At 38.2% G+C, this 18239-nt stretch overlaps 2 protein-coding genes across 3 annotated transcripts; both read right to left on the bottom strand.

Moving 5' to 3' along the window:
- Nucleotides 1–5854: 5854 nt before the first annotated feature.
- LOC121859264 (RNA-binding protein 41-like) lies at nucleotides 5855–8225 on the bottom strand. Its single transcript, XM_042356021.1, has one exon. It carries the CDS (start codon nucleotides 8223–8225, stop codon nucleotides 6948–6950), a length of 1278 nt encoding a protein of 425 aa, XP_042211955.1. The 3' UTR covers nucleotides 5855–6947.
- LOC121859265 (TM2 domain-containing protein CG11103-like) lies at nucleotides 8172–18146 on the bottom strand. 2 transcript variants are annotated; one of them, XM_042356023.1, is made up of 4 exons: nucleotides 17913–18146; nucleotides 15579–15666; nucleotides 10175–10290; nucleotides 8172–8538 (listed from the first exon to the last, which is right to left on the bottom strand). In XM_042356023.1, the coding sequence occupies exons 1-4, from the start codon at nucleotides 18086–18088 to the stop codon at nucleotides 8451–8453; spliced, it is 468 nt and encodes a 155-aa protein (XP_042211957.1). In that variant the 5' UTR covers nucleotides 18089–18146; the 3' UTR covers nucleotides 8172–8450. The 2 variants fall into 2 exon arrangements, with proteins under 2 accessions (XP_042211957.1, XP_042211956.1); XM_042356022.1 differs by having other exon boundaries at nucleotides 8172–8597; nucleotides 17913–18145.
- Between the last annotated feature and the right edge of the window lie 93 nt (nucleotides 18147–18239).

Genomic DNA, 18239 nt, shown 5'->3' with positions numbered 1-18239 from the left:
AACATGGTACCTCCCACATCACCCTGTGTTGAATCTCAAGAACCCAGACAAAGCACACTTAGTCTTTGATTGTGCCGCTGTGTATGCCAACATGTTGAACAGTCAAGTTCTACAAGGACCATACCTCAATAACAAACTAATAGGTGTCCTGATACGATTTTGCCAGGGAAGGACAGCAATCATGGCAGATATTGAAGCCATGTTCCACCAAATTGGAGTCACGCCTGAACATCGAGACTCCCAGAGGTTTTTGTGGTGGGACAGTGAAGACTTTACTCAAGCTCCACGCTCGTATAGAATGAAGGTTCATCTTTTTTGGGGGTGTGGAGCCGGTCGTGCGCAGTATACGCCTGAGTTAACTGCAGCTGTCGCCAGGGCGGAATGCAACTTCTACGTGGATGACTTACTTCCATCACTCGACTCTTCAAGTGAAGCAACGGAAATGTCACAGCACCTACGACAATTGCTCAAAAGAGGGAGGCTTTCACCTCCCGAAATGGGCAAGTAATTACAAGGAAGTACTGCATTCCATCCCGTCTGAGGAGAGACACGTTAGCATAAAGGAACTCGACTTGAGCCAACAGCTACTACTTGTGGAACAAGCCTTAGGAGTCACATGGGACTTGGAGAGCGATCAGTTTGCTGTCAAAACTCAAGTCCAAAAGAAGCTTGCCACAATAGGAGGACTTCTGAGCGTTGTCAGTTCGGTCTACGACCCTCTTGGCTTCATAGCTCTGCTCGTCATTAAGGCGAAACTGTTGTTTAAGATGAATGCCGACAAAGAAGAGGATAGGATGAACCACTACTGGAGCACAATAACTTGGCATGGAATGCGTGGTTAGAGGAATTGCCGCACCTGGCGACACTCAGCGTTCCTCGGTGTTACAAACCTAGAGACCACAGGTGAACCGTGTCAGTGCAGCTGCATAGCCTTTGCGACGCTTCGCAAGTGGCATACAGCCTGGTATCATACTTGAGACTGACGGGCAATGAAGGAAATATCCAGTGTTCCTTCATATTTGGTAAAGCAAAGTTAGCTCCCCTCAAACAACAAACTATTCCCCAACTAGAGCTGTGTGCAGCTGTCTTAGCCATCAACGCTGACCAGATGATAAGGCAAGAACTGGAGTTGAAAATCGAAGAGTCGGTTTTTTGGACGGACAACATGTTGGTTCTCCAATGCATCACAAACACCAGTCGTCGGTTCCACACCTTTGTGGTGAACCGAGTGGCTGTTAGACAGGAGCTCTCAGAGATAAATCAATGGGGGCATGTAAACACATCACTGAACCCAGCAGGTGATGTAACACGTGGACTCACTGTGGATGAGATGGCCGACGACAGCTGGTGGATACAGGGACCAGACTTATACATAAGAGAGAGGATCACTGGCCAGAGAGGTTAAGACTAACCATGTAGTTGTATTGTTATGTTAAGGATTGTTATATCAAAATGACGTTTATTTACGTGTAATAATTGTTGTTGACAGGTTTTGACCGAAATATATTCTTCGTGTCCACGTGCTGGGTCTCCTTATCCCGTGATTGCATGATTGCCTTCAGGGCGATTACACATCTCATATCATATAGTTAATTTAAGGTCGTGCAGGTTGTGTCGTGTTGCGTCTGTAACAAAGCTTGTTGGCACTCGGGCCTTCCTTATTGAACAGCGGCAATTGGACAGCGATTACGTAAGAGCATCAAGATTATCCTAGTGATGTGAATGTGTAATATAGATGTAGGATTTTCAACGTTATTCGCGATTGTATATATTGAAAAAACACTACTGACTGGAGATACACAACCACAAAATCATTGCCATATGACATGGTTTATTCAGAAAATTTTAAATGAGTAGAGTTCCTGGCTGTGATTGACCATGCAAAGGCCGATCGGAGAATGTAGTATTGTGCCTTTAGCTAAGGCAGTCCATAGTGACAATAAGTACTAGAGAGCATCATAAGAGATGCCATGATGGAATATCTGCTACGAAACAACCTTGTAAAGGAATGCCAACACGGTATTATGCCGGGAAGATCCTGCTTAACACAATTTCTTGAGGTACTAGATGTTTGGACTCAATATGCCAGATGCTGTACATTCCTCCATTCAAATGTTTGTGGATGATGCCAAATTATTTCGGGAAATTAAGAACCAAGCAGATTGTGAAAAGCTGTAGAAGGATCTCTGTGAGCTCCAAGAATGGTCGAAGAAATGGCTGCTGAGATTCAATGTAAATGAGAGCAAGAGGCTGCACCTGGGACATACCAACGGTAAGGAGGCGTATCATATGTCCCAACAGGATGAAGAAACTGCATTAATTGAGACCGAACGTGAAAAGGACCGAAGTGTGTATGTTGACAATGAACTGAAGTTCTGTGAAAAGGTGAATCGAGCAACTAAATTATTAGGTCTTATAAGAAGGTCGTTCAGATATCTAGACGTTCCGTCCCTCGTAACGATCTTCAAGAGTGAGGTGCTTCCCCGTCTGGAGTACTGTCACCCTGTCTGGTAGATACTAGGCTTGCACTGGCTACTGAATATATCGGAACCTGCTCCAGTGTTGGTCAAGTTTGGCCTTGAATGAGCTCGCACTCGGTGCCGTCAATGCTCTCAAGCAGATTTTTCCATGAGTTCACAACCCTCACTCCGAAAAAATTGCCCTCACAGTTTTCTGGACTTGTGGCTTCTTCAACCTTGAGCTGTGACCCCTGTGGAGTGGACCGAGTAGTGCCCCCTGAGATGTTTATCCACTTTGAGGTTGCCCCCTGCCTGTCTGTTGTATAAGCTAGATAGTTGCAGGCGCTCTAATCTCTCTGGGTAACTGAGGTTCCGTAGAGCAGGCACCAGTCTGGTGGCCCTCCTTTGGACATTTTCAATCAATTGACAATGTCTAGCATCACTTGGGGACCAGACGGGGTGACAATACTCCAGACAGGGAAACACCTCACTCTTGAAGATCGTGATGAGTGACGGATCATCCAGGTAAAACAACGTTGACAACCCATCACATTCCACTCAAGCCCAATCTACATATCAGCAAATCGGCTACCCCACAGCCAAAGGGCTGTAGTCAACAAATTGTACAAGAAATGGTGGAACAAAAGGTAATTCAACCTTCATCACCATGGAACTCGCCTATATTCCTAGTTTCCAAGAAAGATGGGGGATGGAGACCAGTCATAGATTTTTGACAGGTCAACCAAGCAACCGTACCAGACAGGTTCCCAATGCCTGTCCTAATTGACTTACTACAGTCTCTAGGAAAAGACAATGCCTTCTTCAGTAACCTAGATTTGCTTAGCGGGTACTGGCAAATTCCCTTACATAAGGAATCCCGTGAGGTAAATGCGTTAAGCACACCAATGGGACATTTTGAATTCTTAAGAATGCTATTTGGTTTGAGGAATGTGCCGCTAACATTCCTAAGAATGGTAAATACAGTGTACCTTGTTTGCTGGAATGATAGGAAACACCGTCTATGCCTATCTAGATGATCTTATAGTAAGCAAAGATTTACAAAGCCATTTAAAGGAACTGCGAGAAGTCTTCACAAAGCTACAAATAGCTGGATTGAAAGTGAAACTTTCCAAATGTGATTTTCTTAAATCCAGAATCCAATTTCTCGGACACGTAGTGGATGGTAACGGTATACACACAGTAGATTGTAAGGTAAAGGCGGTGAAGTTTCATTGTTGAGGATCAGGAGAAACTTGTTTTGTTCTGGTCGGAGGTGAACTCCTTGGGGTGTTTGGAGAGGTAGCCAAACACACAACGCCGGTACAACACTATCGTGACCCAGGCCTTCTTGTTGGAGCACCAGATGACTGGGAGGGGCTCCTTAATAAAACTCTTAAGAACTCTAGGGGCCTTGGAGTGGTATACCAGCATCCGAGTCCGCTTAAGGTCCCCCTCAGCATTGCCTCCAAGCAGCAATATAAGGCAATCCTTGGCCACCTTGAAACCTGGTGCAGTCTTCTCTTTGGCAAGGAAAGTCCTGATGGCATCCTCTTCCAAAATAGGCCCATCTTGTTGAAGTTCAAGACCTACTTGGTTGTCGTATCCTCCTTCCTCCACCTTAACCTTCTGGAGTGCCAGGAAGGCATTAGCACTCATGTTAGCACTGGCTGCCTCACCAGTCAGATAGTGGTTGTGGAAATTGGCATGCTTCTTGAACCAGTTGATCCATCCAGGACTAGGCTTGAATGATGCCTCAGTGACACTGCTCTCTGCCTTCAACGTCGTCCAGATGTTGCAGGCCTTCACCATGATGATTGCTGTGGAGAGAGGCAAGAGGCATTGAGTCTGGTCCTGAATCCAGTCTTGGAGTAGCCTATCCATGATAGGTTCACGCTTCTTTAATGACCTAGATGCGGAGACTCAGCTCACGTTCTGCTCCATGGCCTTCATTTCTGGTGCCTTAATGATTGTAGACATGCTTCTTCACCTTTCTCATGCTGCTTCACCTCCAAAGACACGGTTTTCCTGGGTGCCTTGGCTTTCCCAGATGCAGGACCTCCAGCAACACGCTTGCTAGACATTTTCGAAATTACACTGCTCACTTCAGTCACAAAAACAGAGAAAGCACTTCACAATCACAAGAACCGAACAAGAGCACTTATCACAAAAACAGAGTTGAATCTGAATGTTAATGATGTCTTGTAACTGTAAGGGAACAAAATAATGCTAATAACGTAATAACAATGATATTGGCTGACACTGCTCACATTATGTTCACAGCAACAGTCAAAGCACTTTACAGTCATAAAATAACAGCAAAAATCACTTCAGTCACAAACACACAGTACAATGTCAACGTTAGTGATGTTCTCTCAATGCAAGGTAAAGAAAATCACCTTTACTGACAGATAATCGTTGAGCTACATGATCATGGGTAGATACAATCACCATGAAACAATGTTGGACTGTAGTGCACTGGGTGGTGCAATGGTAGATGATCCCACAGCTAGAGATATGTTCCATATACTGCACGTCAGCGATTTTGGCCGGATGATGAACATTGTTTATATGAACTGTTTTGATCATATATAGGAGAGTGGGCTTAATACAACCCCATCATTAAAGCAAAATACAATAAATAGGGAGATTGTAAATTGGTAGATACCTGTATGTCTCCTACATGGGGGTGTCACTCATTCAAGCTTTTCCCAAAGTGATGCAAATGTATAGATGTAACTTAGTTCTTTGTGTTCCACTGAGCTATAAATCGATGTTTCGGTACTCTATAAAGTGTCATGACTGAATGTGGGCAATGAAGCAGGATAGACTTTTGTTCAGGTACAGTCGGGATCAAAAGTTTGCTGCCGCCCAAAATGAAGCAGCATCGATCCCAAATGAGATGAAACAGTCAAGGGAAGTGACTCGGTTTCACCAGTGGGAGCGAACTTTTGTCCCCAACTATACCACTAGTAATGTGTATTGCTGGAAGAAATGGAGGTAATTAATATGAAGTATGAAAGGGGTAGAAGTAAGAACAGTACTAAGACACTCCAACAATGTGAAAACATTCCAAGCATAAACCCTCCACCACTGTAAGGATGCAACAGGTTTCATACTTGGCTTCCCTCATTTACAATTACTGTAGTGTTACTGGGAAATTTGACCCCAATCATTCTAGAGACTACATCCTGTTAGTTTATATATGGATGGTGAAGGAGTTTGTTTAGCAGACATCAAGTGCTGCTGAAGGGAACTGACAAGTATAAAATAATGAGAGGTATAAAGACCACTATCAAGACAGCAGTTCCCTAAATAACTAAGGAAAAATAGTCTGTAACTTAAATGCATCTATAACATTGATTTCTATCTGTGTAAGAGGTAAAATAAAATTGATATTTTCCAAAACTTTATTGTTGCTTATGCTCTACAAAATAACACTAAGAAAAAATAATCTTTGGGATTTCCAGTTTTGTCTTCACAATAAATATAAATTTCATATAGGTTAATTACATTTATTTTTTATGAAAGTCCAAAGAAACAATCATGTCATGCATCCAAAAAGAATTAACAGCAACATTTGCAGGTTTAACTTTCATGGATTTCATTATTCACAGGTCGTGTTATTCCCATTGTTCCACAGTCACTTTGTGTTTACTGTACATGACCGTAACACCGCACATGCTCTCTGTCTCCCTCACAGTAACACCTACAGCTCACATATTATTGCTCTTTTTTGGTGATTTTTTGTTCTTAGTGATGCTTCTTAAACATACAATGAGTAGGGTGAGTGGATCAAGTGGAAAGAGCCAGAAGAAAGTGGAGTTGCTTATTCACTTTGCTAAGGGTGATAGTGTGGTAGCTGTGGGACGCCATTATGGTGTTAACGAGTCAACTGTGCGCTCAATCAGGAAAAATGAGGAAAATATTTGTGCAAGTGTGTGTGCAAGTATCCCCAAAAGTGCTAAGCAACTTCTCAAACCCCTTCCAATATTATTGTCATCTCATCAGCATCATTTTCATTGGTGAGTACAGTACATTACTATGTTTTTACATAAACTTTATTTACAGTATTTAACATGTACTGTACTGTACTGTACTGTACAATACAATACAGTAAAAACCCTCCAGCCCTTATGAATCATGAGATTTTGCAAAATATGAGGAACACCTCCCGAGGGAAAACAAAATGATGCAAAACAGCAGTACTTTTCCTTAAGAACCCTTTTAAAACTCTGCCTAACCTATTTAAAATAGGTCATCCTAGACCCAATTTCAGGTTCTCTATCTCAATATTCAGCTAAATGTTGCCTGAAATTATTGTAACACCTGAAGATTAGAAACTTGGAAAAAATCCTTAACTAAATAATTTAGGAATTAGGTCTTGTTGAAGGAGCACACATTAAACTTTGAATTAGTACAGTATTTCCGACTTTTACCGATTATCTCATATAAACACTTCAACAAGTTCTCATTCTATCTTTCCCATATCTATTTCCTCCCATATTCAATTACAATAGGCTTATCATGCAATATATAACCATTACAGACAATAAAAGCATTTGTTGCCACTTCTTCATTTTGGAATGTAACAAATGCTTGTCCTCTCATACGACCATCAAGTATTCTGTACATAATTTTAGGTCCATTTAGAATTTCAAAATGTCCCATAAGAGATGCTAGGTCTTGAGGAGTGGTCTTGTGAGATAAGTTTTTAATGTATAATACAGGTGATGGCTTTCCTGGATCATATTTCTTAAATTTTTCCATATTCCTGAGTTCCTCAATACTTTTCTTGTTTGATTTTATACTTTCCAGTGGGATAAGATCACTATTTGTAAGTGTCAAAACAAAGGGTTTAGTTTTATTAGCAATAAGCTTCTTGTGTTTCTCTCTTATCCCACAAATGTTACTCTTTTCATCCTCAACATTGTCTTCAGGTAAAAAAGGTGAATAAGTCTGATGACTTTTAACTACTTTAGGTATTTTCTTCATATCCCACAAAGACTTCGGTTTTTCTGACAAATAAATAATATCAGATTGTAGCTTTTTTCTACTCTTCCTTGCAGGACCTTCTGTAGAACATTCTCCAATATCACGTTTCTGTGGGTTTGCATCATTATTTGCAGCCTCTCTTGGAAATAAATCTTCTTCCAATTGCTTAATATAGTGAATGGGATGGTCTGCTGGAATGGTATCATCCTGATGTGGCTGAAGACGAACAAGACAGGCAGTGAGTTTTTCAGCTACAGCACTGTTTGGAACGACAATACACTCTTCTTCAAAGTCATGGCGATTCAGGGGAACCGCTCCATTAAAATGTTCTTGTTTGCACAAAAATGCTTCAAGCTGTTCTTGCCGTTTGAGCAGTTTATCTTCTATAGCTACAAGTCTCTCTTCTCTAGCCTGGGGTGCTTCAAGGGAAGTATTACTTGCATTTTCATTCATCAAGAGATCAATTTCAGATTCTGAAAGTCCACTTGACTTTAAAATTTGCTTTACATTCAATGAAGCTTCTAAATTTTTGTAATCTTCACATGATGATAGTCCACTAGTACTAGCTGTAATAGATTCTTCAGCTGTGGTTCTCATGAAATTTCTTTGATTTTGAAGTTGCTGCTCCAAAGATGTGTGGGTGGCTAACTGTCTCCGTACAAGGTTTTTCATAATTTTTTCACGTAAAGTATTAGTTTGAGGTTTCTCTGTCTCCTCTTCTTCCAGGCCAAGAAAGCGATACTTTTTGGCATTGTTATAAGTTACTGAAGCCATGTTGAATCTTTTTCAAACCAGAATATCTACGTTGCAATTTTTAGGCACAGACAATTTTAGTTTCAGAATACACGTAATATATAAAGTTTAACTGATAATTAAAAAAATTATAAAGGTTTTAACTGACACAAAGACAAAACTCTAAAAAAATTAAATCTTCACACATAAGGGTTCCAATTGCTTCCATCTTCGGGAGTTAAAGATCCAGTTATCAACAGAACAATGTCAACAATCCACCAGATGCCAACACCACCCATTGTGAGAAGCTTTCCTACGGCAGTTCCAGTTTGCCCAAGACAAAAGCGGTCCATGCCTAGGAATCCAAGCAGAACACTATATATTAGTGTTGTTACAAAGTAGTGTCCACTGTATCTGAAGGAGAAAGGGAACACTCTAAGAGTCAAATACTGTATAACAATCTCAATATTCATGAGATTAGTATATTATGTGTATGAGATACAATTAAAACTACATAGTGAATATCCAGCAAACCACTTTATAATTTGTGATGGGATGTAAAAATATGATAAACGTAAGATAATATTGAAAATAAGTTCCACTGCAATTGTTTTAGATTAAGCTAAAGTGATTTATTGGAAGTAATAATTGTAACTGGTATATACAGCAAATGAGATTGATCCAGAAATGCCAGTTTATAACCATGACCTGGACAGCAAAACCAAATCTACCAACAACTGCCTGTATGATATAAAAGGCCACAAAATGTATGTACTTAGGAAGCTGAGTGATCTCAGGCAAATGACCAACCATGAGGCTACTTGGGAAGAAAGTCTAACTTCCTATCAAACATCCTGCTCTACTTAACCTCTTAATGGTCACGGACATAAATTACGTCATCCCTTGCCATACGCTAATTGGTCAACGACATAGTTTACATCACTTTAATAGATGAGAGTGTGGAGGCCGCAAAGACAATGTGGAGTGTGTGTGTGTGATGGAGGGAGGAGCGTCACCTTCCCGCCTTCCACACACATATGTTGCCACATCCCAGTGAAAACTTTCAGGATGCTGACACATAACTTTGTGCTTCCAGTGTACATAGTGCATATAGAGAACTAATTTTATAGTTATATTGATTAGTAAATAACATAAGGAAGTGGTAGCAAACGTGCTGGCACCTCTGAATGACATTGCGTGCATGACAATGCCTGACTGCCTAGTGCCTTTAAGCCAGGTAAGGAGCTTATAGGTGTGCTTTTCACTGTTACCACATGACTTTCGGGGTCTTTTTGGGTCGCTTTAGCCAACAAGAAGAATGTGGAAAATCTTTGACCATCTGAGCATGACTTAGGTTAAATTAATTGACCAGCATCAATCCTGACTAACTCCCTGGAGCCATCCAAAACCAAACAATCATCTTAATAGACTAAGCAGATAATCCATTTTAGCTTTAAGAATTAAGGGGGAAGGTGGAAAGCTATAAAGGAAGAATTAATTGATATCGTAGTTCATAACTGGTATGGATTGGGAGAAACATGCAGCAAGTCACCCTGTCTGTTCAGGTTAAGCTTTAGAAATCCTGTAAAACTAGAACACTAAAGCTAGGATCTGTCCTGGCTTAACTCCTGTCCTATAAATTGGAATTAGCACTGATGAGCTATGCATTTCAGGACAATCTTGTGATGTAGCCGTTTCTTTACATAAATATTGTGTTAATATCTATTGCAAGGGGTATTAAGATGAAATTTTCGTGAAAAATAAAGGACTTACCATGTATAGGGAGGCACATAAGTTACTTTACAAAGAACCTTTGTACTGTACAATAGCTCATAATAAGTGACTTATGTGCCACCCTGCATAGAAAATGACTTATCAACCCAAAAATATAACCAATAAACTTATTCTATGCAGTATCCCCCCAAATTATAATTTTAATACACATGAGATAGAATGATAATAATTTAAATTAATAACCAATAAAAACTAACTTGATGCAAGGAAAGCCATCACGGAGGAATCTTCTCTCACCACAGCAGTCGATGCCGTCCAGGACTGAACACCATACTTTTGTAATTTCCACATCCTCAAACCTTTGTCCTCCAAACTGAAATTATTGCACAGAATTAAATGAATTGTAAATTTAAAAATAATTTACCTCAACTGTTACGATGAACTACTACCTCAGTTTGTTTAGGGAAGACTATGGTCACATGATGGCGCTGGCCATCAGTCAGTCTGGGGTATAACTCGCTGGTCTTAGTACAATAGTATGTGGAGCCCTGTGATTGGTCCTGGTTGGGAGGTGGAAAATCTGGTGTGCTCCAGAGTCAGTTACTGAGTATAGGCTGTGAAGTCAACATCTGGTCTCGTCTCCTAAACCATAAGTATGGAGTGTTAGTGTACTCCTACTGCTCCAGACCAAGGCCACCTAGAAGAGAAGGCCTGGGTCTCCCTCGCAAATCTGATGATGACTTCACAACTGAAGGCCGACAGCGCCAGTTGCCTAAGCACGTTGTGAGAGAGTGAAGGAACTTAGCAGTCTGTTTTTATTCTTATTTCTCTTTTTCTGGACTGGATTTCATGAAAGGTAAGACTTGGACATGTTAATCTTCTTGTGTACCGTAGTAAGGATACAGATGATCATAGATCTGAGTTCATTAATTTGAAGTAGTTAAATGATGAATATAATTCAAAGCATGTTTTTCATTGTTATGCCATTATTAAATTTTGGTAGCTCACAAACAGTGATGCATTGGATAGATTTATATATCAAATATCAAATTCCAAACAGATATAAATGGTTTCAAGATGTTACGTGGGTTTAAGTAAGTACAGTACTAGTATTTGTTTTCATTGAGTATGAACACGTGTTGTTTATGCCATATATGCACTAGACGTGGGGTTGATTATGATTAGTAATCAAATGATGGCAATGTTTATGTAATCATAATCAAATCATATTTTTTTCTGAAAATTATATCATAATCTAATAAAAATATATTGTAATAATCATAATTAAATCATAATCAAACATTTAAAGAGTAATAATCAGTTATTAAAATATGATTATTGTATCCTAATTGCAACTTATATACTACATTCACAGATGAAAATTATTATGTTATGTTGTGCTCAGAGATGGAGTAGTAGTATTTTAATTTAGTACCCTGTAGTAACCTATGTCAATTTTAATGGTTCCCCATTGGTACTGAAGTTAATACTGTACAAATTTTACTTACTATAAGTTGCTGCAGTATATGTACTATAATCACCCTTAAAAAGGCTTCCATTAAATTGAGAATTGATCTAACAAATTAAAATAAAATGTTAGCATCGATGTTATTAATAGTACAGTATATTACTTGTTCTGTGTAATGAGCTTGCATGTTGTCACTTAATTTTCCCCAAAGCTCATGTAGGTAGGTATGTACAGTCAGGAAAGATGTTGCCCTTACATGCAGTCTATTTGATTATGTAAATGAGACCAGAGGTTGATTTATGTACAGGGTATTTGATTTGCATTACCTCAATTGCAAAATCAAATTATGAAAATGTTATAAACATTACATTACTAAATAAATTTGTACATAATGAAAATGATTCAATGCAGCAGAAGTAACATGATTGACTGTACTAGGCATTGACAATTTTGGTAATTATAATGTGAATATGAATTATTTATAGAATACATTGACATTTTCTGTAAAGCTAATTCAGTGGTGATTGCATGTATAATCATAAATCAGAAAGTAGACAATTGTGCTATATTTAGTCAATATAATTCCTTCAACAATATACAGTATAATGTAGCAGCCATAAACCATAGTTTATTGTAAATATGACTCGGAGAGAGAGAGCGAGCGAGGTCACCGCCTCCCCGTGTGACGTCATCTAACCTACACCCAGGCCTTCTTTTCTAGGTGGCCTTGTCCAGACCCCAGAGTTATTATATTTTATATGGTGATATTTAGGATGTAGTATTATTTTTTATAAGGTGATGTCTGGGATGTACACTCATGAACAAAAGTCCTGTCGCCCCTTCTGCTGCTCCACGAACCCTGAGATTCAGACTCATGAATCCGAAGCATTTATGGGCAGAATAATGCACCAGTGTCTACTGCTTCGGGTTCATGAGTCTGAATCTCTTGGTTCGCGGAACAGCACAAGGGGCGGCAGGACTTCTGTTCACGACTGTACAGTAGTAGTATTTTTTATATGGTGATGTTTATGATTTAGTGATATATATTAAAATGTAATGGTTAGGAATTAATGCTCATTTATTATTACTTGTGAGTTTTCTGATTTCTTTTGTGCTGTATAAATTTTGTATAAAGTTCCATCATCAGCATTGGTTATACCTTTGTAAATAAATACTGTAATAAGTTTGAACTTTTAAGGTAATTTTCCTTATTAAACAGGTTAAGGGTCTTGTTGTAGAGGGGAAGTACCACGTAAGAATGAATAACAGTAAATGTGTGTTTACTCTAGGGTTCCTGCACTGCACAGGTAGTAGGAAAAACCCTAAAAAAGTATATACAGTAGAGATTTATGTTAGTGTGGACAGCAGCAACTGTGTACCAAATAGTCCAACTGGTCACAAGATAAATGATAATGGAGTGTTCCTAACAAATATGGATGGTGATGTGGGTCTGGATAACATGAGTCATGAAAATTTTGTGACCTTTTTGGGTTGTGAAGGACTGAAGGGAAAGACAAGTCAATAGCATTACCAAAGTCTTAACATCTTTTAGATAACTATACCTGGATACCCAAATGATAAATAGAATATCTGTATTCACACTAAAAAAGGTGCAGCAGCTCAAAACATACCAATAATGAGAAATAATAAATTAGCCATGCATTACCTGAGCCATGATTGTGACTTTGAGTACTTAACAGTGGTGCACATGACCTTGGCTTAAGAGTAATGAAAGTGTTACCGTATTTTACAGCATATAAGACACTTTTTTGTCTGAAAATGGCTAAAAAATCACCCTGCATCATATATGTGAAGTTGTGGTCTCCCGCAAACTAATGAATCCCCCAGTTGCTGTCTCAAGTAAGATAAATTCTACCTTACCCAACTCCAGAATTAAAAATATGTTATTGCTTACTTAAACACATTATCATTTTTTTATTTAAAAAATAATTACAGTATTGTAAATATAAAAGGTCAATCTATAACTACTCTGTACTGTACTGATGACGATAAGCTGAGACGATTAACATCTGGACGGCAAACACCCACCTCATAAGAGGTAGCTAAGCATTAACCATTTCTGAACTCTTACAAGCATTACAATTGATTAATGCTATACCTGCAACATTTATTTTTCAATCTACAAATACCTGATACAAAAGAAGATTTACAGATAACTTTCTTTTCACATTTACATCGGTTAAGATCGCTGGCGGCATTGTAGCCAGGTTAGACTCATCTCTGTAACCAGGCTACTAGGCCAAGCTGTTTTTTCAACTCGTATTTTTGGGTAGGTACGGTATACGTAACTTTCTTCATTTATTTTTACTGATATACATGCACACACCATCCTATTATACTGTACTATATATATTGTGAAAAAAGTAAAAGAAATAATTGTCCTAAGGGCAAACACATAGAAGAAATATACATTTCTTTGCACACAAGTTAGCTGGCTTAGAGGGGGAGCAGGAGGATGGCTGGGCAGTTGGTGGTGGAGAGGGGAGCATTGCTAGGGAATCGGCGGAGCTAGCTTCGCCGTTGCTATGGTAAACAGGGAGTACAGAAGTACAGTACTGTATGTGCAAATGGTGACTGTGTTAAACTTTCATTTGGCTTTTATTACTGGTTTGGCAATGGAGTATTTTTTGTTGTAACTTACTTATTGGTATTACTTTTATTTATTCCTCACATTTACTGGTACTGTATTGTATAGTATATTGTTTTAAGAAAACTATGGATACAGGAGGAAAATACACAAAAGTTTTTTCTTAATACTGTACTCCCTGCTAAAATGGGGGGTGTGTCTTATATGGCTGTGCATGGTATATTAACTGACAGGGCTACATGCTAAGTACTGTATATGAACAACAGATGTACTGTAATATCAATTTGTAAAATTTTAAGACCCACACACTTTTTTGACCAAGAGTGATTTTATTACATGAGCTCTGCTAAGGTCTCTCTCTTGGTTAATTTAGTGGAATTCCCTACCAAAAATGCATTACAATGTCAAACATAACCAATTCAAATTAACCGTAGAGCAGTCAAAGGCCCAGCACCATTAGCACCAAGGCTAGCCACTCTTGTAAGATGAGCCCAAACTCAGGGAGACCAGTTTAAGATGTAAAGAAACTTTATACAATCAGTAACCATAAGTTATATTAGTCTTACTATATGATGACCTCTTGAACAGTTATAGTTCCTGCCAACTGACTCTTGAAGTGTTACAAAGGGACTCTGACACCTAACCTTTGTAGATGCAGCCTGGGAAGAGAGCTTGGTCTAAAGCTCTGCTCTCAAAGGCAATAAGTGTAAAACTAAGATGAATAGCAGATTGTTCCTCAATTCTACAGATGGCTTGTGCAGCTTTGGCATAAAGTGTTCTGATTGGACTGACTCAGCCAAATTGGAATATCAGCTTCTAAAGGGAAGCTATTCCAGCAAATCCATCCAATTTTGGGCCATATGGCATGAAGGGAATGGGAAGACAATTATTTTACCTTAAATGGGTGAATAAAATATCTGACTTACTTAACGGGGATAGCCTGGTGACAAAAAGCCCCCCAATCCAAGGCCTTGGTTTGTGAGAGCACTTCAACATGGTAAAAAAGAAGTGATATTCAGCATTTGTGTCTAAAAGAGATGTACAGGGGTCCCCAGGTTGTGAACGGGGTTCGTTCCCGAAGACGTTCTTAAGTCAAAAATGTACGTAAGTCGAAACACATGCTGTGTCCATACCGTACTTACAGAAAAATAAAGTCCCATTATATCAGAGCCTAAGTCCCTATATACATCTAAAATCACTTATATTAAGAGAAAAGAAGAAATAGAATGACAAAATACAGTAAATGAAAGTAAAAAGTTAGTCATCAGGTAAATAAAATACGTACTATAAATTTAAAGTTAAGCTTGTTAGTATCGGTGGGCGTTGGTGAGTCGGGGACCCCCTGTATTCTATTAAAGGATACATGATACAAGATGTTTCAATCCTGGCCATTATACATATTATAAGCATCAGTAATTAACACTGTCATAAATGACCAATCGTCCCAATGGCGAGTAAACTGACAAGTAATGAAAAGATAAACATCAAATATTCAGATAAGTTTTTCTTATTGGATTTTGCATATCATTAAGTGATATTAAAATTATAATTTAGAAAATGGTAACAAAAGAAGATAGGTATGTACCTTCACACAACCATAACCTTCATCATCGCGAGCTGACTCATTACCACGATGATCTGTTGGTTTTTCACATTCTAGGAATTCCAAAGGTCTGAAACAAATTTGCAAGTAAATTTATTACATAATTTCTTCAAACACTATAGAAACATTTCAATGAAAAACTATACAGAACATTTAAAGTAACGTATACAGCACACACAGTTAGTACAGGGTACTTACAACTACAGTACAGTAGATGGAGGAATGTGTGTTACCACTTATCATATATTGAGATACTGGTAAGCATAAAATCCAACTACAGCACAGACACAGAAGCTTTTGTTTTGTAAATAGAATAAAACCTCATGTGTCTGCAATGCATAGGGAATTGAGTGTGCAGGATAATCGTCTTTTCTGGATGCTTGAGTTACTCTTATAAATATGCATCTCAAACTCAAGAACATCTTAATAGTAAATATTATAAAAGGACACAGTAAATATAGTATTTTCTCAATTTAAGGGGAGTGTCTGGTTGAGATACAAGGGGCCTTAAATATTGGCTCAATGCTTTGTTATTCCTGTCACTAATTATGGACAACATGTACATCAATTTTAGCCCCCCAACTCCCTCCTCTGCCCCCTTCATATTTGGCTCTTTCCACCCCTTTCTAAATTTTCAAGGTGCTTCTCCATTATTATTTGCTCCACTATCTTGAAATTTATATGGTTTAGAGAATCCATGGTGCCCTTCAGTATGCTAAAATGATAAGTTAATTTTTCGCTTTGGCTTAGGCCTATGAATTTTTTTAAAATCACGTGTCGTTTTCTTCAAAATATTGAGATAAGATATTCTGCAAAAAATAAAAATCATATTCAAATAAAAAACCCCATCCTATTATGATGTTGAATGATCAGTGTTTGTCTAACTGAAATTCGCCAAGAAATGGCCGAGGTACGACAGTTTTGAATGTGAGAAAGTTAGCTTTGAGATAGAGGCTGATAGTTTTTTTGGTGGTAAATGTCATGTAATTTGCTAATCTGAGTTTATTTGACATGTAATTTTGTGTTATTTTGCATATTTTTATATCTCCAACAGAACTTGGTTAGGTAATACAGGGTATATATATATTCTGAACAATGGCAGTTAGGTCAGGTTAGGTTCGCACAGAAACTGATTTTGAGAAGAAACATAGCTTTTTCAAATGGGTTTTGGTGTGGTTCATTCGAATTTGATGATAATCTTTCTCCAAAACATGGATTCGATTCATGGGCAACATATAAATATTTACCAAATATTGTACAGTACAGTACTGTATTTAGACAAATTGAGGGCTAATATGGAGGACTTCACAGCTGATGCATTACTTGTTTTGATTTTTGTATTCTTACTTTATTTTCATCAGCAAGTTCTGATATACACGTAGGTAAAATTATCGTTTTGGTCATCCACCTGTTTGGAAGTTGAAATTATGTTTTTCCTGTGGTTTTTGATGTGATTGAACTATTCTGACCTCTTCATTTCTACAACATATCACTACTTTTTGAGCTATCCCCTCCCTTATCCAACAATAATTGGAGACCCACAGAGGGAACCAGGGGTTTTGGGTGGGGGAAAATCACAAAAAGTAGTAATTTGCAAAAGAAATGAATATCAGAACCGTCCAAAACCTAACCTAACCTAACCCTAAAGTTAACCCTAAACCTAAGCTTAACCCTAAATCTAAAGTTAACCCTGACCCTAAAGTTAACCTAACCCTATATTTAACCCTAAACCTAAGCTTAACCCTAAATCTAAAGTTAACCCTGACCCTAAAGTTAACCTAACCCTATATTTAACCCTAAACTTAAACCTAACCAAGCTAACCTAACCTAACTAAACTAACCTATTCTAATCTATCCTTACCTTATTAAGTGTAAGCAGTCAGACTATAACATATGTGTACTGCAGACTAGTAACAAACACACAGAGGACATAGAAAATATTCGGTGAATCCCTAACAAATTAATGCGATTTTCTCGAAAACAAATAATTTACGACGGAAACGGTACTAAGAAAAGTTGTTATAAATGATGATATATATACCTAAAACTGGACCAAAAAATGTTGTAGGACATTATGGGCAAAATTTGTAAGAAAGTAACCAATATATTATAGATCTACTGCTGTCACCTTAACCCTATATAAGAACCTCAATGGAAACAAGCTTATAATGACTATCTTTCTCCTTTGTTAAATAAGCTAACTATTTTACTGTTTGTATCTCAATAATGTCCTGAGCATGTTGAACTGATCTGAACTTAAAAGATTATTAACATTTATCTGATAGCAAGATCATACTACATATTGAATTAACTCACAAGAAAGAACAATTAACTTTAGGTGAATGTGGTATACAAATCTCTGAGCTGGACAAATCTTCACTTGGTCGTGGAGGTTCTGCCAGGATCTTAGAGGGGATAAAACTGACAGCAGATAATAGTAGTAATATAGTGAAGACGCCGTGCATGGTGTGGCTATGGTGGTAGACACTCATGGTGTGGCTATGGTGGTAGACACTCCAGGCCTACCAACACCACCTCCTCTCTTACATGATGTGATGACCATACCAATAAAACAAAAAATACCCAAAATTTATTGAATATTTTTAATTATCGCATTAAATTAATTGTTTTTTAGTGGTTATT

The sequence above is a fragment of the Homarus americanus genome, unplaced genomic scaffold (assembly GCF_018991925.1).
Source record: "Homarus americanus isolate GMGI-L3 unplaced genomic scaffold, GMGI_Hamer_2.0 scaffold36188, whole genome shotgun sequence".
Taxonomy (NCBI): Eukaryota; Metazoa; Arthropoda; class Malacostraca; order Decapoda; family Nephropidae; genus Homarus; species Homarus americanus.
The sequence above is the reverse complement of the archived record's forward strand: the minus strand, read 5'-3'. Positions and strand labels throughout refer to the sequence as shown.